This window comes from Uloborus diversus, chromosome 7, assembly GCF_026930045.1.
Source record: "Uloborus diversus isolate 005 chromosome 7, Udiv.v.3.1, whole genome shotgun sequence".
In the NCBI taxonomy this organism is placed as follows: Eukaryota; Metazoa; Arthropoda; class Arachnida; order Araneae; family Uloboridae; genus Uloborus; species Uloborus diversus.
This window is the reverse complement of record NC_072737.1, coordinates 96,913,047-96,936,898: the sequence shown is the minus strand read 5'-3', so window position 1 is coordinate 96,936,898 and position 23,852 is coordinate 96,913,047. Positions and strand designations below refer to the sequence as shown.

The following is a 23,852-nucleotide window of genomic DNA, read 5'->3' as shown; positions in this document are numbered from 1 at the left end:
ATATTAGTTGATCTTTTCATTTTTTAAGTTGTATAATGTACATCAGACTTATGATTCATTTGTAGATACTTCAAATTTAGGTATACCCATTTACGTTTTGTATTTTTTTTATAATACTAGTTAAAGATTTTCAAACAATATTCTCTTATAGAAATCTCAAAGTATGAGGAAACGAAATTACACGATTTTACACTTAATTATTTATTTATGATGAAATTAGGTACAAATATATAAATATTAAACATTCCTTAGGATTAATTCATAATTCTTGATGATTTTCCTAAAATAATATTGTTTTCCTTACAAAAAGTAATAAAACCAAATAAACCCAATTTAAACCAAAAAAACTTGGTTTAAACCAAAAAATGGTTTATTTGGATTTTTCAAAAAACTGGTTTTTATACCAACCCTGGAAAGTGCTGCACATAAAAATTTCTGATACACAAAGTTGATAGCTTAATTCAGCAGAAAGACTTTTAAATATGTTGAATGAGTTTCAACTTTGGTATTTAGAGAATGACCATGTTGTTTTATTTATTAAATTTATCTTACTAACCTGATCTTATGCTTCACTACTAACATATGGGTCATTCTTCAAAAAGTGTACTTTTCTGTCACACACTTTTTACAGTAAAAACTTTAAGGAACAATTCATTTAACAATGCTTTTTAATTCCATCAAAAATATATCTATTTAAACCTGTCAACAATTTTTTAATAATAATTTTTATTTTAGTAAATTTTTGGTTCACAACATGTGAATTCTCACCTCCGTGGCATGTCACATACCGTGTGACAGTTTATGTTGCTTAATAACTTGTTTAATTAAAAGTATATACTTATTTATTTATTATTCCTTTCACAAGTGCCTCAAATACTAATTGTTCAAGTATATTTAGTTTTTTAATATTGTGTTTTAGTTTGATAGGATAAAGAGTCCATGTCACACAATACATTCTCCCGTCTGTTACCTAAACACAAAATGCCATTCCTCATTAACACGTGGTAGTGATTACATCAAATTTTATTTCCCATGATACAAGGGAGCCCCATTGTTTATTTTCATCCATAAAGAAGTTGTGAGATTTTTCTCGAAAAACAAGATAAATTTTGTTTTAACTTAGTGTGATTATTGTGACTTCTCACCTATGTGAACTTGAACTTCAGGGATATAAATAAAGGTAAAAAAAGAAGTGAACATGTTTTCATGTGCTTAACACCTGAAGATTGTAGCAGCAAAGAAAAAAATATTTCCCTGAAAAATTTATCCATTAGGCCTATTTCAATAGAAAATATCTCACCTCCATGACCGACCTTATCAATGTCATTATTTCTGAGGTGAAAATAAATAATGGGGGGGGGGGGGAAATAAATCAATCTTAAGCATTCTACCAAAGTTATAAATCAATAGTATATTCTTAAATTTACTAAATACTATTTTCTAACACACACTTGAACCAAAAGGATAACTATTAATTAAGACATACTTTAATTAAAAGGATAACTATTAATTAAGAAGACTTAATATAAGATTCTCACTAATCCTTAAAATAGCTCATTGTTTTGCACAATTAAAAAAATTACTACTTCAATATTGAATTGGCTGCAATTTTTAAACTTTATAAAAAAAATTGTTTTTTTTTTTTTTTTTAAATTTCCATGAACAAGCATTTATTTTATTTTTTTTTAAATTTATGAGTAAAATAATTGGAATTTAGATGGTCCGTTGTTAATGGTTACTTCTAGTAAGCAAAATTTTCATGTAAGAATAAAAAAAAAGAAAACAAAAGGCTTTGAAATTGAAAAATATTTGCTTTCAAAAGTTACGTTTCCTGGAAAATGACCCAAATGAGAAATGATAACTAATAATCATATTTATTTATTTTCAAATATTTTTATCATCATCAAATTAACCCTTTTTTAAAAATTAATAACACTACAATAATGCAAATCATGTTCAACAACTATTTCATTTTAAGTTTTACTACTTTTACATAAGAAATTGCCTAAAAATTGTTGCAAGGCGAAAATTTTTTTTTTGTAGATTTGTGATAAAATGGTTGAAATAAAATCATCATCTTCCTACTAAATGGTTAATTTAAGGGAATTTCAATAAATAATGTAATCAAATTATGTAAAATAATTGAATTACATCATCATAGTAATTGTATGTATCAAACACATAAAAAATTAGTGGATTTTCATTTTGTTATTCCCTTGCCCCGAACTTTTTACAAAAAAGTAGACAAAATAGCAACTTTGAACTGCAGATGTAAAGGAAAAATCAAGATTAGCAGTCGTCGCCACGTGGAGATTAAAAAAAAAACCAAAGTTGAGACTAGTAGCATCATTAAAGTGATCATAAGTTCTGTTTCCAGGCAGTCTCTCCCTTGTCCCTTTGTCTCCCACATTGTGTCGAGATCTGGAAATGAAAATTGAGATGTTCAGTAATGTTTTTGGCAGGAAGGGTCAATTCCGAAGAGAGGCTTTTATTTTCAGACGAAATAAAGAACATGAAACAATACTGCCATAGAAAACAATATAGTCTCCGATCTACCGGGGAAGTTTGGGTGAATACTTTCGAACAATGCTCTGGAGAAAACGGACAGGCCCTGCGACGAATGTCTTGTGTTAGTGATCAGCCGACTTCACGCCAATCTTTCTTAAAGGAAAAGTTGAGAAATTTTGGATATTAAGATACATATTTCAGGGATAAAATGTAACAAAGTTCATCTTTAAAAGTATTTCCTGACACCTCCCCCCTTCCTCTCCCGCACATACAATCCTTTTTTTTTTATTTCAAGCATGTAAACACAAAAAAAGAAAATATCTGAAAAACGTGAAAGGGACCAGGCTTTGGATGCCACTGTAAAAAGGTAAAATTTTATTCTTGTTAATAAATGACAAATTTTTTATTGAACATTTTTGAAATACCACAATTGGTAAAAAGCAGTTTTGGAGCCCAAAACAGCCCTTTAAACAAATTCCAATTTAATTAGTTCTAAGCAGTGAGTAAGCTTAGTTAAACAGTTTTTTTAGAACAATATAGCAGATACAAAAATCCAATGTCTCATTGGATTATCTGCTATAGATAATCCAGTTAAGGCTAACAGATGCTAGTGACTTTAAAGTTAATTTTTTATAGTTCAGCTAAAAATGAACTGTGACTTTCTTTAATATTTCAACAAACTATCTCCTTGCTTGACCTGAAACTGGACTTGAATAGATTTAAATCAGAACGTTCAAACTTGTTTATTGCTATAGTACTTGCAGATCTGCGAATTAACTGTAATGATCCATACATGGTGAGTTAATGTTTACTAAATTTAAAACATTAAAAAAAAGAAAAGATTTCTGTACTTTTAAGTGGTTTGGTTAATTGATTTTTAAGTTATGTCATAAACTAAATAATTCAACAAGCTACAAAGCATCTGCTAATTCTTTCATAGTAATGTCTTTTGAAGGATACTTGCTCCCTCTTTTTCTCTGAAACGTTCGGGAGGATCCACGACCAAAACAAATATTTCGAGGAACACTGCATTTATTCCGATCTGTACCTTTACTAAGCTTAGTAAGTTCTTCACTTTCGGATGTGTCCATTTTTTCAGAAAATTTATTCATTAGAGCATTAGAATTTTGAAATTTAAAGTCTTTAGGATACTTATGAATTTCAACAACATGCTTGTTTCGCAGATCGACAGAACCAAAAGATTCGTTGCAACCATCTACTAAACAATAGTACGAAGCCAGATTCTTTTCACAAGCAGTTTGGTGGTAAGAATCATGACGTTCCTGGATATGTATGTCAAGTAGATTATATGATGGAAATGTTTTTTTACATTCGCTGCATACCAGACGATGAGCGCTTCTATAATGAATTTCATATTCATGAACTGTTTTAAAAACAGCTCGACATCCAACTTCACCACATGGAAACTCATCATAAAGTGTATGAAGTAAGTCTTCATCATCGATATCGATAACCGTTTGTTTTTCTCGTAACTTACAAAGTCTATTATTGCTTTCAAAATAGTCATTGTTAATGGAATATATAATCTTTTGCCGCTGGAATGGAATGGTAAACAATGCAGCAAATTCGGAATTATTAGCAATATGCACCATGATATAGCAAGTAATTCGGCTTCTGAGAAAACAGTTCAACTATCGTCTCTTTCTGTTACTGATTTTGTTGAACTGACACTTATATTTGCGCAATTAGTTTATTTAAAATTTAACAAAAATAAATTTCAGAAAGTTTTCTTTTTTGTTTACGTTTCAAGCATGATGCCAACGGAAAGTTGAAAATTCTCAAGAGAAGGGAAAGTCGACTGGAGAGATCAGGGGAGTTCTATATCGGAAATTAAATATTCATGAAAATATTTTGATCTGCTACGAAGAAAGAAACTTAAAACTCGTATGATGAATGCTGAAGGAAAAATGATATGAAATGTCTTGCAAGTTTTTATTTTTTTGAGTTTCGGTTTCGGTTTTGTGATTATATCTGTAACTGCATTAATCTCGACGATCGGCTTTGCTTGCTTGTTTTATTTTTCCACTTGCCTCGTAACTATGGTCTTGAATGGCAGTGCTCATGTGGCTGTTTATATTAGAAGCAATTCATTTCATGTCTTTCTCTTGCAATTATATAAAAATTTATTGAATTCTTCACGTTTTTGCATTAAATATCGAAAAAATGTACGTTCTATATGCCACACTTGCCAGTTAGAATTGAATAAGTAATAGAACATTTAAGTATACTCTAGTGCGCTAAAATACATCTTTGGGAAAAAATTCTGTTTTATTCCCCATTTCCATCATGCTTTTATTTGGCCTACTCGCTATAATAATTCACTCTGTGTTTTTATACTCTGTTTTCGATATCTATTTTAAATCTCCAATAATACATGGAATGACCCCATACGCGGTGCCGCTACCCGCTCCTGCTAAAAGACTTGTGTTAATAGTAGCAGATGGAATGAGAGCGGATAAATTTTTTAGCCCCAGTGAATCTGGTGAAATATATTCTCCTTATTTGAGGTAAGTTGAATTGTCATTCTCCAATGAATCGTTTGTTTTGCTAAACTTCAGTGGCGCATTTATGATGTACCTTACTTATTGTGTAAATCTGGCTTAGACTCTCCCCCTCCTCTCCCCTCTAGTAACCCCTTTTAGAAATAGTACTTGTTGCGTAAGTGAGTTTTGTTTCAATGTACATAGAAATTGCAGAAAACATTGGGGAACTCTAAAATAAAACTGAGCCTCCCCTAATTTTATAGATTAATCAGATGACCTATAAAGAATGTTAATTAATCAGATGATAATTAATTGGTGTCTGAGGGCGCAGAGGTATTACTCCTTTAACTGTATTTTATTACATCAAAAATAAAAGGAATTGGAAGGTCTATACCAAAAAAACAGTAAAACACGCATTGACCAATAACGCAATACCATGTTTTGTAACAGTAGGGGAGAGGGGGGCACATGTGAACAAAAACGACATTTTTTTATATATTTCATTATTGATTTGAGATAAAAAAGAAAAAGGTGCTAAATGTGATAAATCAAACATTTGCTAATATTTTCATGCAGTTATCCCCCTTCTACAAGAGTAAATTCCAACCTAAAAATTAATTCTAAAATATGTTAAATTTTGTTCACATCTGCCCCGGTGGGGGGGCAGTTGTAAAACACACCTGGGGCACAAGTGAACAGATACATATAAATGGTATAAAAATGCACCTAAGCATATCTTTAAGTACTCTTTATTACACATTAATAAACACAATGAAAATAAAAATTATTGAGTACATAATAAATTAACTTGATTCAACGAACATTATAGCCTTCAAGTTTTACAGAAAAAAAAACTGAAGAAGCAGCTCGATATGTGCTACCTAAAATTGTTAGGTGGGGGTAATTTTAGCAGAATATCATCAGTGTTTACCATCGATGTATCATCTGTTTCTGGAAATACAAAGGTTTCTTTCTTCTGCTTCCTCATGAATTTAACATTTGCTTCATCACTCTCCAATTCCTCGATACGGCCAACATAGTGAATTTTTGTCTTATTTGCTAGTGAATTCTACAAGGACAAAGTCATTCAAAGCTACATTTTCTGGTGCAAGGTTGACTTCAGCACAAATTTCTTGATGGCTACTCTCTTCAAAGCTAATGTTGGACTCGGAGTCACTGACTACAACCTTTGACTGCTCCTTTTTCAACAGTTCAGCAAGTTCTAACTTTCTTTTCTTTGCAACTCTTTCACATTTTATCTTCATTTTCTCTGCCTTTTCTTCCATAGCTTTGACAACAATGTCTTTTTCGGGGGTGTCTGTTAAAATTCTTGATTTCCTTTTTTGACGCTGCTTACTTTTCCCTAGAGTGGAATCGTGAAATTCTATTCAAGGCAATGGTCTCACTCATTCTGGGGTAGGACTTGAATGTGCATTGCAGCTGGTGGAGGCATCCTCGGGATTAACTGGCATTAAGCTTGTTATTTGAATTGGGATGAAATCAGCATCAGTAAAAGCAAGCCGAGATAACGGCCAAATTCCTGGTTTAGAAAAACCCCGATTTAATATTTTTGGATGTAAAGGGCTGCTGTGAAAGCTGGTGAAGAACACTGACCAATTTCATATATAGTTATTCTTTTTCCTGGGTGTAATGTCAACCAGTCATTGAAAGAAGTTTTCAGTGCAGATTTAAAGGGGCCATAAACACCTACATCCAAATGCTGTAAGCGATGTGAACAATGAGGGGAGAATGTAAGGAGTACTATTCCATTCTCACGACAAAATAATATTACATCCAAACTGATATGACTTTCATGATTATCAAGTAGAAGCAAAACAGGATTTGCTGCGGTACAGGCGGGAGTACTTTTGGAAGTGTTTTACAACATCTAGGAAGATATCTGTTGTCATCCATCCAGTTTTGGATACTAACCCTAAGCTTTCTGATGGTGCTCCATTTAAGAAAATATCTTTGTATCTTTTTCTTGGGAATACAAAAACAGGAGGTACAGTGTTTCCCATTGCATTAACTATACCACAAAATTATACAAGTTCACCTCTCTCGCCTGAAACATTTTATCCAACTTGTTTCTCTCTACAAACCGCGATCACTTTTGGAGCCTCCAACACAGTCGCGATACAGCTGATACTAACTTCAATTATTAAAATTTTTAATTATTCAATGTTTCTTAATTAGCCCTAATCAAATTAAAAAATTAAACAATTTTTGAAATTGAAATAACTAAAAAAAAAAAACAGTATGGGGCACATGTAAACAGTTCACACCTGCCCCTACATAGTGTGTTCACATGTGCCCCATATAACAACTTAAGTCTAATCTGATAAAAAGCAATATTTCTTTCAAATTTTTTAAAAAAAAATAGAGTACAAAAACTTATTTTATAAATCTCACTTCAAAATGAATAAAGTTCAAATCACAATAAAGATAGTGTTGAATGTGTTTTTACTCTGAGAACTGGAGCATGAAAGTTTATTGGGACCTTCCAAAACAGAAGTTATTATGATAACTAAAAAACAAAATGGTTGAGATCTTTGGAATTTCAGGCAGCAGACAGTACTACTGCTGTCATCTACATAAATTTTTTTCCGATTTTTTTCCCCATGTTATCTGGGTAAAATATGGTTTGTTCACATGTGCCCCATGTTTACATGTGCCCCCCCTCTCCCCTATATCAAGAGAAGGCATATCCAGCTCAAAGAAGGTTCTTGCCATCTCTGGGTACGCCCATGATTAGAGTGGAGATTAAAAAATTGAAATAGTTTGCTTGATTCATTGTTTGAAATAATGTTGTTGCATTTATTTCAATATTTCTTTTTTTAAAGTCTTTTTCAAAGCTGTGGCTGGATCAAAGTTATCTGGGTGCATTCTTTCTCAAAATATTTCGATAAAATGTTTTCTGTCCATATTTCTACAAATGTTATAATTTCCATCTGCCATATAAATTTTCTGTGATATGTAAATTAATTTTTAGGAAATTTTCTAATTTATTTTTTCAATTTCCTTAACTTTGTATTTAGCCATTGTTAAAAAAGTTTATTTAGCAAAAGAATGTTTACAGTTAAAATCTAATATTTATCCCTGATTTAAAGAGCACGTCAATCCAGTAAACAGGTGGCACTTGGCAGTTTGCAGCTGTGTAATCAAAAGATGTAGCATCACCTTTGAGAAGATGTTCTTTACCTAATACCCACTTGTATGCATTGCACATTTTACGTTTATAATAGATGCATCCGTAGCTGTAAAGAGAAGTTTATGATTTTAATGAAATGAAACATTTGTAATGATTCTGTGTTTGCATCTATTTTGCATAAAATCACTTGTTTGTTATAGTAAACAAATCCAATAATGTATAATCCAAAGCCGATCATGACATGGGATTGATAGAGGTCAGGATTATGTCTTTTCTGCCAAAAATTAATTTTTGCCCAACGACAAATGTGGAAAACCCGGGCAAAAGTAGAAGGGGTAGGGAGAGTTATTCTTTCGTTTTACATCTCATTAACTTTTACTCATTATTCTTCATACTGAGCATTAATATATGCTTTAAGATTTTTAAATTAAATGATATTTATACGTAGCGGAGTTCGTTGATTTAAATCAGCTTGATATAAATCATGATTTAAATCAAGTGATTTAAAAAAAAAAAAATCATTGATTTAAATCAGTTGGTTTTAACCAAGTGATTTTTTTAACAAAATCATTGATTAAAATTAGTTGATTTATTTTTATAAAGTAATTTTGCATTTTTAGAACGTGTGGCTCTAAATTTAACAATACTGCATTTTACAGCCGCAGTAAGATATCTTAGTGTTATTTCTGGGATTAGATACCTTACTGTTGCTCTAAGGTGACGATATATGTTATAGACCAGAGGTTCTCAAACTTTTCCGGGTCCCAGCACCCTTTAAAGAGTTAGGATTTCTTCACCGCACCCTAGTTTTTTGCTATAATGTACATATACATATCAAAATTCCCTCCCATGCTTAGAAGCCTCATTGAAGCAAATATATTACCAAAAAAATAATAATGCTTACTTTATTGGAGAATGAAAGTGAGCAAATTTTGGTTTCTGAAATGTTCGTTATATGGACCCTTATTATTGTGGCTGAAATGAAGTTTAAAGTTAAATTCTTGTTTCAGTCGCTGCAAAATGGCATGGTTAAACTTAGAAAATGTGATTGGGATCTTTTTGAATAAATCTTACAAGTCACGCGGCCTATGGAGCACAAACTCACTATCTTTGATGTAACATCATAAAAAATCGTTTGGAGTTAGGTCTGGTGAGCACAGTGGGTATGGAAGAAGGTGATTGTTGTAGTTAGAACTCCGTTTAATCCGAAAACTAGGAAGCTCGTTGTTGAAGAAATGGGGAACGTCAGTCAGATAATGTGGGGTGCCCCATCTTGTTGGAAAATAAATGAGCATGATTGTAATATAGTGCAGCAAGAGACAGAAGAATTATTCTTGAGAAGGTTCACATATTGAACATTTGGGATGTAAATCTTGTACATTTGCTTTCTCCAGCTAAGTCAACGTTGTTGCTGTATTAGTAGTTTGTTTATTTAACAAGTCTTGCTACCCCTGGAGGGAATTATCACAAAACCTGGACCCTTCACTCCCCCCCCCCTAATAATTTTTGAGTGAATAGTCCGATTCGAACAATTTTTTTTTTTGAAAGATCTTGGTGAGGGCACCGATTCCTATGATTCTCTTTTTTGATTTGAACTATTTTTTGTTCAATTTTGAACAGTTCAAAAAAACGTAACATTATTTCCTACGGGAAAATTCAAGGCAATTCCGAACTTAGAGGCGAATTTGCTTCAAACAAACTTTGTAGGAAAAAGCATTTGATGAAAAACTTGTTTATAAAATATCTTTTTGATTTGAACGGTTTTCCGTTCAATCTTGAACAGTTACAATCCCTTAATAGTAGCGCCTATGGGGAAACTGAAAGTCAATGTAAATTCTGTACTTGACAGCGGATTTACTTCAAACAAATTTTGTTGGAAATAGCTCTTGACTCCCGACTCCGATAACTTTAGGGCACCAGACTCCGACTCCCCGACTTCGATTCTAACTTTGTAGCTTTGGCAAAAATTTATACACGGAGGAAAAATTCCAGACTCCGATTCTTGGATATTTGACTCAGACTCTTTTATCCCAAAATGAGATTGACCCCGACTCTGAAGCCATGGTTTTAACTGTGAAATAATTATTGTTGATATGCCTTGTTTTTATTTTCCTTCGAAATTTAGGTACTCAGTTTTCGGGGGATAAATTTGAAGTCGTTTATGTTTCTAAATGAAGATATGCGCAGACGATTTTTTTTTTTTCGACAATGGAAATTATTTCTTTAAGTTGACATTTTATTGCTTTTATTTATTTTGGTAAGTGCATTAATTCATTAAAAATATTTGGCAGCAGGGGAAAAAGTTAAATGTGTTTTTTTTTTTGATATGATGTATTTATTTTATTGAGCTTATTAATTTTAATTTTTTTTTTTTTTTGAAAGCATTGAAGAATTTTTTTTTTCAAATGGAAAAAAGTGTATTAGCTGCTTTGTTTAAAAGGTGCTGCTATTTTATTTGTACTTTTATTTTTTTTACGCATCTAATTTTTTAGATGAGTGAGGCATCTGTTATTTCTAGAAATTAGCTTAAAATATTAAAAGGTACAGATGTGATATACCCCCCCATTTGGCGACATCCGATTTTTTGCACAAAATTGAAATATTTTTCTCGCCAATGAGGCGATAATTTTTTAAGCGTGGCATCCCTGCCGAAACAAACCTGTGTTTGGCAACCTGAAGGCAGTCTAAGATCTGTTCCAACTTGCTTACTTGGTTTCTCGCAGGAGAGATTCTTGTTTTTTCCTGCAATATACCTTACAGGAAAGCTTATTTTGTGTTAGTTTAAATTCGTTAGTTGTCTTTTGATGAATAAATATTAGAAAATGCCAGTTTCTTCAAACTTGAATGTTAATTAAAAGTAAACTCCAGCTTGGTGTGTATCTGTAAGGTGCCACTGTCATATGTTGTTTTGTTTGAGATTGAGTGTGAGGATTTATACCATAAAAAGGTAAGTTCTTTTTTTTAGAATTCAAAAAAAAAGTAAAAATAATGTAATTTTACATTATTTTTACTGTATGTAAATTAATTTTACAAAAATAGTACGGTTATTGTATTCTAAAAGTTAATTCTTATCGATGCCACGAATTATTTAGACATATTCTATAAACGTGCTTCCTTTAGGTACTGAATTTCTGAAAATAAGTTGACTAACATTTTATAAAAATATGAAGGTGTTATGTAAAATATAATAGGTATTTTGAAAGCATGTCTGAATAGCAAATTAATGTATGGTATCTTTGTATTGTTTTTGTATGGGATGTTCTGCTGAGACATTTCTACTTTTCATACATCAAAATTTGAGTAACTAAGCATTTTTTTTTTGGCTGAAATAGTTATTGATTTTTTGGGGATGTTTTCCGCTTTAAACATCGCAGTTTGAATCGCTTTGCTCTTTTTTAGCAGAGTATGAGAAAAGTTTTTTTTCGGTGAAATGCATGTTGCAAAATAGCTTTTATTTCTATTGGCACATATTTCATTGGTGAGCTGTAATAGTAATTTGTTAATTTAAGCATTTTAAATACTTTTTAGTGATTTTACTTTCTGTACAAAAACTTTCTAGTTTCTGGTATTTTTGAAGCGTATATTCGCGATGATTTTTTGTTGTGGTTTTATGTTGTTTTTATATATATTGTGTTCTGAAGTGCTTTGATCATGTTTTTTTATCTGAATTTTCCTATTGGCGATAAAAAAGCATTGCTAAGAACGATGTATGACATATATGTCGTCATACATCATTTTCTTGGTGCCAACAGGAAAAAGTGGCCAAGGGTGGGGTATATGACATCAGTTCCTTTTGAAAAATTACATTTGAAACAAAGTGTGATTTTAGCTATTTTTGAGAATATTGATCAGGTATTTTTTGTTTTAATGGAATTAAAGATAATTTAGTGTGTTGTGTTTATGCAAGTTTGTTAGCTACTTATTTATTGAAAGGTTTCATTTGGTATATAGACATTCATTTGAGATTTATTACAAACTTATTTTGAGTATTTTCTTTTTCTAGAGACATCGTAACAAATGTTGGGGCCTGGGGAGTCTCTCATACTCGAGTACCAACGGAGTCTCGTCCAGGACATGTTGCACTGATTGCAGGCATTTATGAAGATGTCAGTGCAGTTACAAAAGGATGGAAGGAAAATCCTGTTGAGTTTGATTCTGTATTCAATGAAAGTCGCTACACCTGGGCATGGGGAAGTCCAGATATTTTACCCATGTTTGCTAAAGGTCTGTGGCTATTGCTTTCTTGTCTCAAAATGCTACATTGTAAATTTACTAAATGCTTAAAAAATTAGTATGAAAATTTTACTTTGACATAAAATAGGTACTTATTATGAAAGAAATGAGAGTAATTCTCATTATTGTTCTAAAATTTTGAAAGTTATCTTTTCAGTGAAGTTGTAGTTACGCATGAGCAGGGTCCAACATCCCAGGCAACTAAAAAAAACAACCTTGGTTCTTTCAAAGCAAGAATCTTTCAGAAGCCACGTTGCAACGAATTTTCCTTCAAACGCAGAGAAATTAGTGTTTGTGGTGCCTAAAATTTTTTCTATGATCCTAAGATTTTAGTTTTGACTTGTGTGAATGAATAACACAAAAGTATTTGTCTCATCTTCACTATAATAAAAGTAATCACAATGTGTATGTTGCTTTTATTTAACAATTAGTAATTCTTTCACCATTAATTTCATCTTTCTTGTGTTATTTAGCAAACTTTTTGCTTACATGTGATAGTTCTTAAGTAGCATTAAAAAAACTTTAAAGTTCATGTTGTTCTAAAGATAAACTTACTCGTGATTCTGTACTTTGTCAAAAATGTAGTATGGAAAATTAATAGATGCAGACAATATTATAATTATTGTTTTATTGTTATGTGTTGTAAAGATTGAATATAATTGTTTGGACTAGGTATTCATCTAATCATTTTGTGGAAAGTATTATTAAAATATGGTTTAAATTTTTCTAGGGGAAAGAAGAAATGTTTTCATTGACACGTACTCTCCAGATGAGGAAGATTTTGCTGGAGCTAATCCTCACCAGTTAGATTTATGGGTGTTTTAAAAAAGTTGAGGTATTTATTTTTTTCATTGATTTGTGCCAAAAAAGAAAAAAAAATATGTTTAAAAGACTAATATCCACTTTTATTTTGACTATCTTGATGCCTTGTCTTATAGGCTTTCTTTTAACCCTTTTTGAATTCCAGGTTAATCATGAAATTGGGAAATATATTTCAATACAGTGTCAGTGTATGTAATAAATTGCCTGAAAGGGTTCATTCAAAGGGGATGGGGTAAAACAGTTAAAAATAAAATTTGGTCATCATATGTTCGTAACGTGACCATAAGTTTTGTTGGATAATTAAGTACCAAATTACTTGGGCTCAGAATATTTTGTTTGTTGTCTCTGTAAAAAGCTAAAAAAAAAATTAACTAACGAATACCTATTAGAGAGGAAAATCACTATTTTTTAAAAAAGGCTCCATTAAAACTTTAAAAAAGAAACACTATTACAAAAATCAGTTTGGACCAGCAGAAATCAATAGCAGTAACAAAACTGTTAAAGTTCAAAAATGGAATATAGAATTAATGGGAAGAGTATGATAATTTTAATTGGCACAATTTTGATATATTAGATTTAAATTTTGATCGTTAGAGTCAAGTATCAGGGTTCTGCATCTAGCCTGTTTCAGCACTTAATTTTGGTGGCTGCATAGGTTGAAAATTCGGATTCAAGTAGGCAAATTTTGGGAAATGGTAGAACATGCTTTGCTTTTCCTATCAGCAGTTGATAGTTTTGTTTTCCGGACTAAAGCCAAAAATGTGAGTTAGTATCCTGGAAGATAGATTTCAAGATGACTTTTGAAGTTATGGCTATCAAATATATTCACATAACAACAGACTGCATGGTTTTGTCGCAGAAAACTGATAACCTATGCGTGATCTTGCAGCATTGTCTCTAGATGTCAGAAAGTAGTGCTGAAAAAATGACCATGCTTCGAAGCTGAAAATTCTGGGTTTCAAATATGAAAACATTATTTAATTATTTAATGTTTAAGTTTTTTTTCTGTAGTCTGCTATTACCCCGGAAAGGTCCCCTGACCAGTTTGGAAGCCCTGGGTTAAGACTTTTTTGCATGTAAATTGTTATACAGGGTGTCCACCCTAAAAGTGGACCAGTGGCTAATACCTAAGCCGTTCGAGATAAGCGTATACAGTCGACTCCCGCTACAATGCGATTCGACTTTCTTTTTTCTTTTTTGGCAGTTTTAGAATAAAAAGCGACAGGCTGTATCGATATTTTCGGGGTTCGTACGCTCCTTCAAAACTCCTCCAATACTCCTTCATTTAGGAAATTTTTTTGAAGGGCCATTCAAACTCCTTCATTTTGGTTTTAATTCCTTCAAAACTCCTTCTTTTTTGGTTCAAGACTACATAATCTTCCTCAATGGCAGTAACTTTAAATCCTTCGATCGACAACATAACCTCGTCATAAGGGCAATTTTAATGTAGTAATTTCGTATATTTATGTTTTTCTTAAAGATGTGATTTACAAAATGATCATCAAAGTCATTATTGTTGAAGGTGAAATATTATTAGATGACTAAGACATTTCATAAGTGAAGTAAAACATGCTTAAATGGTACTTGGCTGTATTTTCAAGTTTTATGATTATTGTTTTTCACTCAATCACACTCTCAGCAGCAAAAGTCAGTTTGTCTAATTGTTATTTAAAAATACACAAGTTGGTTGTGTTAAAAAAAAAAATTGTTTAGTTAGTTGAAGTTATGGTATTACAAAAAGGGTCATCCACAACTGATGTCATGCCTTGAGGGAGAGACGGGTTCATAAAATTGTGCCAAGGGGAAGAGAGAGGGTGACAAAAAAGTGACATCACACAGATATGAAAACAATATGTTTATAAAAAATATGACATGTGACAAGAAGAGGAGTAAGGTGAAGTATAACACTTTGTGACAAAGGGAGGAAGGGGGTCAAATATGTTGAAAAAAAACTGCGTCATCATGTAAGGACAGCCCAATTAGTACTCCTTCAAAATCTCATTTTACTTCTTCAAAACTCCTCCAAAACTCCTTCATTTTATTTCGGAAATTGAGTATGAACCCTGAATATTTAGAAAATGTATGTTGGCTGTTTTCTTTTCTGTGATGCAACAACTCTCAAGGAGGTTTGTGACAGGAGGGAGGGAGTTAAGGAAGTGTGACATCGCATATTTTGATCAAAATAAAAGCATTTTTTAAATCACAATGTGTTTATGTAATTTAACGAAAGGTAGGGGAGGGGGTAAGATGAAGTGTGACACCCCTTTGACACGAAGTCTTAAAGAGTACAAAAGGGGCAAAGCCATACACTTTGCTGCGGCACCACTGAGTTTGAGAACACCTGGAATAACGATTATCTGTTTTCTTTTCTGTGATGCTATACTCCTCGAGGCGAAAACACATTTACGGAATAGCAATGAAAAACAATGTTTGCTCATTTTTTTATGCATAGCAAAAGGCGTTCCTTGTAACGCCAAAACATGTGTGTTCAGCATTCCCGGCTCATTTCAGCATTAATAGATACAGTCGACTCCCGCTACAATGAGATTCAACTTACCCTAAATGGCTATAATGCGAATTTTTAACGAGTATCGCATTTTAGAGCTAACAGGAGTTTTTCGTCTACAACACTATTTTTTTTGGAAGGAAGTATCGACTTCGCTATTGGCTACTAAATATTGATTTCGTGAATGTTATTACATCCCTTTAAGACACTGACAGAGAAAGTTCCCACACCAAAGTAGTCTATGCATCACGTTGTTAGTGCATTAAATAACCATTCAGCAACTTTTATTTATTAATTTTTTTCATTCTAAATATTAAAGTTGAAGAAGTATAATGATACCTTAGTAGTACCTTCATCTAAAGTTTGAAGAATGGAAGAAAAATAAAGTTTCTGATAAAAAAAAAGGCTAAGATTCTTGATATGCTTGAACAATTACAAAATGCCAACAGTAAACGTGACCATAAGTATGACTGAATCTTCCATACGTAAATTAAAAATCAAAACAAAAAGATATCCGTAAAAGTTCAGAACTTAGTTTCAATATTGAAGCTTGCAAAGCAGTCTAGCAAAGTTAAATATTATGAAAATGGAAGCTGCACTTGTATTGTGGAAAAAAAGAGATCAGAAAGAGGAGCTGTTGCCACAAATTGAAATGTTATAAAAGAAACAGCGAAGCAACAGAATTTAAAAATTTATTAGATCAGAATAACAATCTGATCATGGAGCATAAGTAGTGATGTGGATCGGGTAAATACCCAGTGGGTAGGTAAATATTTTTTGGGTATTTAGCTGGGTATTTACCCAAGGCCTGGGTAAATACCCAAAAACTGGGTATTTTACAAAAAAAAAAAGCAAAAAGTGAATGGGGATTTTTCTTTAAAATCTAAATATGAAATAATTGTTAAAACTGATACATATGTTTTACACAGTTTATAATATTTTTTATTGAAAGACTTAAGGAAATTATGAAAGAAACATATCGTGAACCAAATAATCTTTCTTTTCAATGTCATAATTGGAGAAGATGTTTTCTTTTTTTTTGTAACCAGTTAAGCTTTTTAGTTTTTGTAGAATGCCTTTTTATACCTGAAATTTGGCTATCAACATTGATTCGGTGTATCCAACACATTTAATGTGAATATCATATTGGACGTTTAAGTTGTTTCACACAATAATTCTTTAAATATTTGATCAAAATACAATTTTTGGGCAAAATTGTTTTCTATATGGTTGGTACAAGGTGCATTCTGAAAGTAATGCAATGGTTTTTTTTCCCATGCACGCTTTTATTAGTATGAGTATAATCAAACTACTTAGTTTAGGTGAGGGGGACCCTAAGGTTTTCCGGAAAATCAGTCTCAGGGTTCTCCGCGCTGTGAAAGTGGCCGGACGTGAGTTAATGTTAACCTCTGTGCATCGACTCGTTGCTTAACCAACAACATCTCTTGAGGAGACTAACAAAACGATTTGTGAGGCTCAAGGGTGCCCATATGCAAAATTTTTAAGGGGGGGGGGGAGGGGCTCATATATTCCCCATAATTTAGCGGGGAAATTTCTTCATAGAAACCGATTTCAGTTCTGATTAGAGTTATTAAAATTTTCATTTTTAATAACTTATTCATTAATGGCTGAAAAAGAAATGTTTTTACATTTTTGCAAAGAGAAAAGTAGTAAAAGCAATGAAATTCTAATTTCTAAGAGGGGGCTTGAGCCCCCACTTGCCTCCCTATATGGACGCCCATGGTGAGTCTTACCGGGACTCTTTTCTGTCCTATTCACAAGTTTTGAGGTGGTTAAAGACCTCTAAAGAGGACCAGGAAGAGGTTCAAGATGAACAACGCTCTAGGTGGCCATCAACCAGCAAAACCGACAGCAATGTGGCTTGTGTTCCTCAATTGTTGGACTTTGACCCTCGATTGACTATCAAGATGCATAGGCGGATTTAGGACTGAGTTCCTGGGGGGGGGGGGGGGCAGGATTTTTTTTTTTTTTACTGCTTTCCACTCTCATGTTTTTGTCTGTTTCCTGTGATGCAAAAGTCCATGCTTTACTTTTTTGTGTGTAGTTTTCATTAATGTGTGTTTTTATGCTGTCCTTTTTGAATTGACCCTTAAAAAAGGGAGCTGGTATCAAGAGAGTGACGCAGGGCTCCCTTTCACGTGGGAAATGGAATATCAATAATTTTAGGGGGCCGGGGGTTTCTCCCCCGGAGAAAATTTTGTAAAATGGATAGAAAATTCTGCATTTTGAAGCCTCATAATGTTTAATTGGATAGACATAGAAATTGATAACTAGATTATCCAGTTGTACAGTATTGTTCAAACTTTGTAAGAAACAACCATTTTTAGTTTGAAAAAAAAAAAAAAAACTATAGATTTCTCATTACAACAACCTTTTTTTAATCATAAGTAGTGCAGAAAACGAAAAGGAATAGAGGTAGTGTATCATTTTTTTTCTGGTTAAACAGATTAACAAAATGCAGTAGAAGTAATTGGAGCCCACTTTGCTTAGGATTTTCAAAGACTTATCTAATTATTTTAAAGGACTCTAGAATAAATAAAATTATTTAACGCACTTCATTTGTACTTTCCAGTCTCTGATATTTAAGTACTTGATTGTAAATTTTTACAGTCCTGTTCTAACTTTGTGAGAAATAGCTATTTTAAATTTAAAAGAAAAAAGAAACCACAGATTTCTCATGACAACAACTTTTCTTCAGTTGCAAGTGGGGCAGAAAACGAATAGAAATAGAAGTAGTGTGTATTTTTTTCCGTGCTAAACAGATAAACAATATGCAGAAGAAGTAAGATAAAAGCAATCAATACAAAAGAATTTCCTAAATACTGCATTCGGGATTGAATAAATAGCAAAATATGAAATATGTGAGTCATAAAAATTTATTTCAAATGATACGTTACCAACGTGGGAACCATGATTTTTACATTTTTAATACAGGATGAGGCAAGGAGTTGAATCTGACATATTCTGGGATTCCTCCCCCTCTACCATTTGTTAGAAATTTTAAAATTTAAGCTTTGTAGCCACACATTTCCCAAATATTCAAGGTTTTCAAGCACTTAAAAATGAAATTTGTTTTTTCAAGCAATTTCCATTTTTTAAGGAATGAATCATGAATTTTTTTGGGAGTTAGGGACCCCCTTCAAAGCAGGGGCTCTAAGCAATAGCTTGTTTATCTTATAGGCATTTTCGGCCCCCGTTTGTAATTCACTCTTACCTGCAGATTTTTGCTTGATTTTTTGTAATTTTTACGAAAATTCGTCAGTTTTTATGGTTAAAGGATTTTTACGATTTTACCAATCTTTGTTAGGTTTTTATAGACTTTTATAAAATTTCAGTAAATTTTTCCAAAACTTTTGATGACTCAATTATTTAGATTTCAATAATGACAAAGACTGACTCACTTAGACTTAGATAATTATGACTTACCTTACTTTTTAAACAGTATTTATAAAGTAAGTAAAATTGTACTCTCCCTCTAAGTAAAAAGATTCATTTAATCAAAACACAATGTTGACTGAAATTTTATTCAGTTTGCGACAGTATTTTTTTTCTCTCTCTCTCTCTCTTAAAAAAGAGAGAGAAGGAAAAAAAACTATGTTTTTTAGAATTTCTCAAAAGGCCAATTAATCTACTAAGAACATAAATATTATGCACAAATATACTTTAAATGTGGATACAAATCATAGATCGTTCTGTTAGCGCGAATGAGGGGGGGGGGAGTTTTTCCCCCTTTGCTTTAGGTTCTAATTTGTTAAAATAATCGTCAATTATTATGTGTTGCAGCTTAATGCATAACACGTTTAGCCTATATTTTCATTCATATACTTGCCCAAATGGTTTTCGTTTCAAAATAGTGAATTCAGACACATTTTCAGCACCCCAGTGACAGCTGTACTATTTGTATTTAGTGTTCATCCCCCCCCCTTTTCTTTTCTCCTATCAGAAAAGAACATTCGCTTTTTCTCTTCATTTTCATTGAACTATTCAGAAAAGAAAAAGTCATGATTTTTTTGTTTTAAGATTTTGGAAGATGTGTTGTTACTATATAAAGTTCTCCCAAAACTGGGGGGCATTGCCCCTATGCCCCCCCTATAAATCCACCCATGCCCTTCTGAAATATTCAAAAAAAAAAAAAAAAAAATAATATATGTATTTTTTGATTTTTGGAAAATGTGTTGTTACTACATGAAGTCCTCCCAAAACTGGGGGGGGGGATTGCCCCCCTCTGCCCCCCCATAAATCCGCCCATGTCAAGATGGTTGCAAACAATCTGAACATATCGTCTACTGCTGTGTTTCGCATTATTCAAGATTTAGCGATGAGAAAAGTGTGAGGCAAGTTCGTGCCAAAGCACCTTGCCATAACGCACTACAAATCTGCGATTTCCTGGCCAAGGTGACCCCTGGTTCACCAGGTGAAAATGCTGCCCCAGCCCCCTATAGTCCTGATGTCGCCCCGACAGACTTCTTTTTGTTCCCTCGGATTTAAGGCAAGAACGAAATGAACCCATTTTTCATCCCTGGAAGAGATCCAATCAGTCGTAACGAAGACCCCAAAAATGTTCAGGTCCCCAAAAACACCTTTCAGGGCACTTAGCAGTCATGGCAGAGACGATGGAAGAAATGTGCAGAAGCCCAAGAACATTACTTTGAAGAAAGTGTTTGTGCAAATCTGTTCAATAAATTACTTTAAAAAAAAATTGCATTACTTTTGGAATAGCCCTGCATATATACATAGTGGAATACATACAGAAAAGTATTTTAGTTGAATATAAATTTTTGAAATAAATACCCGGGTAAATACCCATTTTGGGTATTTACCCGGGTATATACCCTGGGTATTTACCCTAAAAATAAATACCCGGGTATTTTACATCACTAAGCATAAATCATTATCTTCATTTTTTTATTCATAAATATTTTTACTGTATCTACTGTACAGTACCATTATAGTGCTGCATTTTATTATCACTACATACTGTGCATACCATGTTGTTTTATTTTATGTCTTTCTTTCCCATTGATCATTCATTTTGTGCATCTATAGTATTTAATGTTGAATAAAACAGTTTTTTATTTATTAAATAGAGTAAAAGTTCAGCTCTTTATGTAAGAAACTGTAGTGCATAGTTAAGAAATGCTTTAAAGCAGTTTAAGGGGTGTTTATAAATGTCTAAAAGAATTTGGTATGCTTCTAAAAAATTTATGTACAATATATTTTTCCGCAACGCGAAATTTCGACTTATGCGTGGAGTCTTGGAACGCATCCCTTCCATAAGTCGGGACTGACTGTTGTTCTGTTTTCAAAAAATCTTTCAATTGCGCAGGAATTCGAAATTCATGAAATTATTGCCAAAAAATCAAATTTTGAAAAAGTTACAAAGTTTAACTTTTTATACAGTCCCCCAATCCTAGTAATGATATTTAGCAAAACATTCCGGATACACTAACATTTGCAAGTAAAAAAAAAAAACTCTTCTACAACCAAAATTGAATTGACTGAACTATGAAGTTTTTAAAAAAAACTGTTTTTGAAACTTTTATGACAGTAGCGAGATAGCTCTTAAGGACACATATGCGAATTATCAAAGTGTGTTAGTAGGCAAATTGTTTAATTGGTTCTTGTTATCAAGAAGTATTATTTGTGTCTGAAAAGGCTTTGTGTGTGCTATTTATTAGCTCAAAGATCTATTTATGATTAAAAGGTTTTTTTTTTTTTTTTTCATTTGAAGCTTCTTGCTTGCTCTGATTGAACTCTCCATACAGCATCACCATTTCACTATGCTTATTATTTGAGAATGTTCTTCGAATTGCTCAAGTTAAAATACCAAACATAAATGCAACAGATGTTTAAAAGTCTCAACTAATTAATTCATGAACTATGACAAGCTATTAAATATCAGTTTTTTATAAAATAATAATGGAAATAAGACTAACGAAATTATTAATTTAAGATCATATAAAGTTTAGCATTGTTTTAGAAAAAGAATTAATATTTAATGAAAGATTCAAGCTACCGCTAATATCGTCTGTGCAACTTTATTTTTTTCTGGTTTGGAAACTTGTTACAACCTAATAAATGAAATCTGTTAAAAGGGAGAAAAAAGTAGCATCACAAAATTATCGTCTGCTGGCTGAAATGGAAAAGCAGAAGTTCTAAATAAAAACTATAGAAACCTTTACGGTTTTTCCCTTTCTTTTTAAATATACTTTTTTCCCCCACTTTGTTAGAACACAATAACTTTAAATGTAGTGATAACCTTTTGCATAAATGTGAGATTCAACACTTTTTTAAAAATCAAATTCTCATATGGAAATTCGATATTATTGAAACAAAATGAAAACGAAAAAGTATTTTTAAAAAAATCCTTTTAGTCATAAATAGATCTTTGAGTTTATAAATAGTCCTTGAAAAGTTTTTTCAATCATTGAAAATGCTTACTAATAAAAAAAAAAACCTAATGACAAGAATCAAAATAAAATTTAAACCTATTAACACACTTTGTAAATTTGCATACGTGCCCTTAAGAACTCACTCGTTGACATCTTAATATCTTCAAAAATTGCGATTTTTCAAAACTTCATAACTCTGTCAATTTTGGGCGTAGAAGAGTGATTTTTTTTAGTTGTAAATGTTAGTGTGTCCGGAATGTTTTACTAAATATCATTGCTAGAACTGGGGAATTGTATAAAAAGTTAAATTTTGTAACTTTTTCAAAATTTGATTTTTGACAAATTTCATGAATTTTGAGTTCTTGTGCAATTTTAAATTTTTTTTCCAAATGGAACTATACGCTTATCTCTAACGGTTTAGGAATTAGCTATTGGTCCACTTTTAGGATGGACATCCTGTGTATGTTTTTTCATGTAATATTTCATTACTAAACTGGATTTTTTATATTTCAGAAATTTTTTGAAGAAGCAAAAACCAATTCTTCATTAAAAGCATTGCTGGATCAGGATAAAATTATATTTTTCTTACACTTGCTTGGAATGGATATTAGTGGGCATTCTCACAAACCTGGGTTCAGAGTAAGCTATGAGGCAAGACTCCTCTGTTTTAATCACTTTTCTCTTGTTACACATTGTATAATTATGTAATATTTTACTCTGTGAGAAGCTTCTTAAAAAGCATGAATGCTTTCATATTTGCATAGATTTTATTCTATGCATAAAATATGATCTGAAAGTAGAGGATATAATCCATATTTAGAAAAAGGTTTTATCTTTTAGTGCAATGAAATAATTTTAGTGTTGATTCTTGAATAATCCACTGGTCTTGAAACTCAGATGGATGATATAAAAAACTTTCTAATTAAATATCTGCTAACTTTCCTCTTAAAATTTGCAGAATTTTAGGTAATTGATCAGTGGCAATAAGCTTTTGATTTCATCTAGTTTAGCATTAAGTGACTGTTGTACCTGCTTTAAAGAGATTTAATTCATATCTATAGTAATATTATGTTTTATTAACACATGTGAGCTGATTTACTCTGACTACTTTTCTTCCTTGAAAATGAAAATAAACTTTTGGCAAAATCTGAAAATATCTTGATGGGAGTCTAGACAAGAGAGATTTGAATGCATATCTTATGTCACAGTCCTTCATAGAATACAACCAGGGGCATGCACAGAAATTTTGAGGCCTCGTCACAAATGACTTTTACGGGCCCCCTCCATATTGTTTACCCCTATGTGCCTACACATATTTCAACCCTCATTTAAAAATATTGGGCCCCCTTCAAGCTCTGGCTCGGGTCAACAGGTATCCCTTCTCCCCCCCCCCCTGCATGCCCCTGACTGGTCATGGTGGCTTGATCAGTAAGGCATTGGACTTGTGACCGGAGGGTCCCAGGTTCAACCCTAGTCGGTCAAAGATCCATCCCCTTCATTAATGGCGCCTGGGGGATGTTAACTATGTTCGTGGTCACAAAGTCCTCCAAAGAAACGGTACCTCTGGGGGTGCTGGACCAGGGATTGCTCGGTTTCTGGTCTGGATCAAAAAATCAGAGCTGTCTACAAGGTCCCATCCAACTGGTTAAACCACAAGTAGTGGTAGGTATGGAGGACCCTGGAGTGAAAAGTGAAACTCATGCATGCCCTTGAAT

The 23,852-nt window shown here is 32.5% G+C and overlaps 2 protein-coding genes across 2 annotated transcripts in view; one reads left to right on the top strand and one right to left on the bottom strand.

The window, feature by feature from the left end:
• Positions 1-2,072: 2,072 nt before the first annotated feature.
• On the bottom strand, positions 2,073-4,278 carry LOC129226074 (zinc finger protein 511-like). Its single transcript, XM_054860661.1, has one exon. The coding sequence runs from the start codon at positions 4,119-4,121 to the stop codon at positions 3,420-3,422; it is 702 nt and encodes a 233-aa protein (XP_054716636.1). The 5' UTR covers positions 4,122-4,278; the 3' UTR covers positions 2,073-3,419.
• A 333-nt stretch (positions 4,279-4,611) lies between these two features.
• The window catches only part of LOC129225626 (GPI ethanolamine phosphate transferase 1-like), a 109,882-nt gene continuing 90,641 nt past the window's right edge, over positions 4,612-23,852 (top strand). The window contains 5 exon segments of the mRNA XM_054860093.1: positions 4,612-5,036; positions 12,167-12,387; positions 13,127-13,225; positions 14,936-14,940; positions 22,651-22,769. Coding sequence (XP_054716068.1) covers positions 4,816-5,036; positions 12,167-12,387; positions 13,127-13,225; positions 14,936-14,940; positions 22,651-22,769 — 665 coding nt within the window. The 5' untranslated portion in view covers positions 4,612-4,815.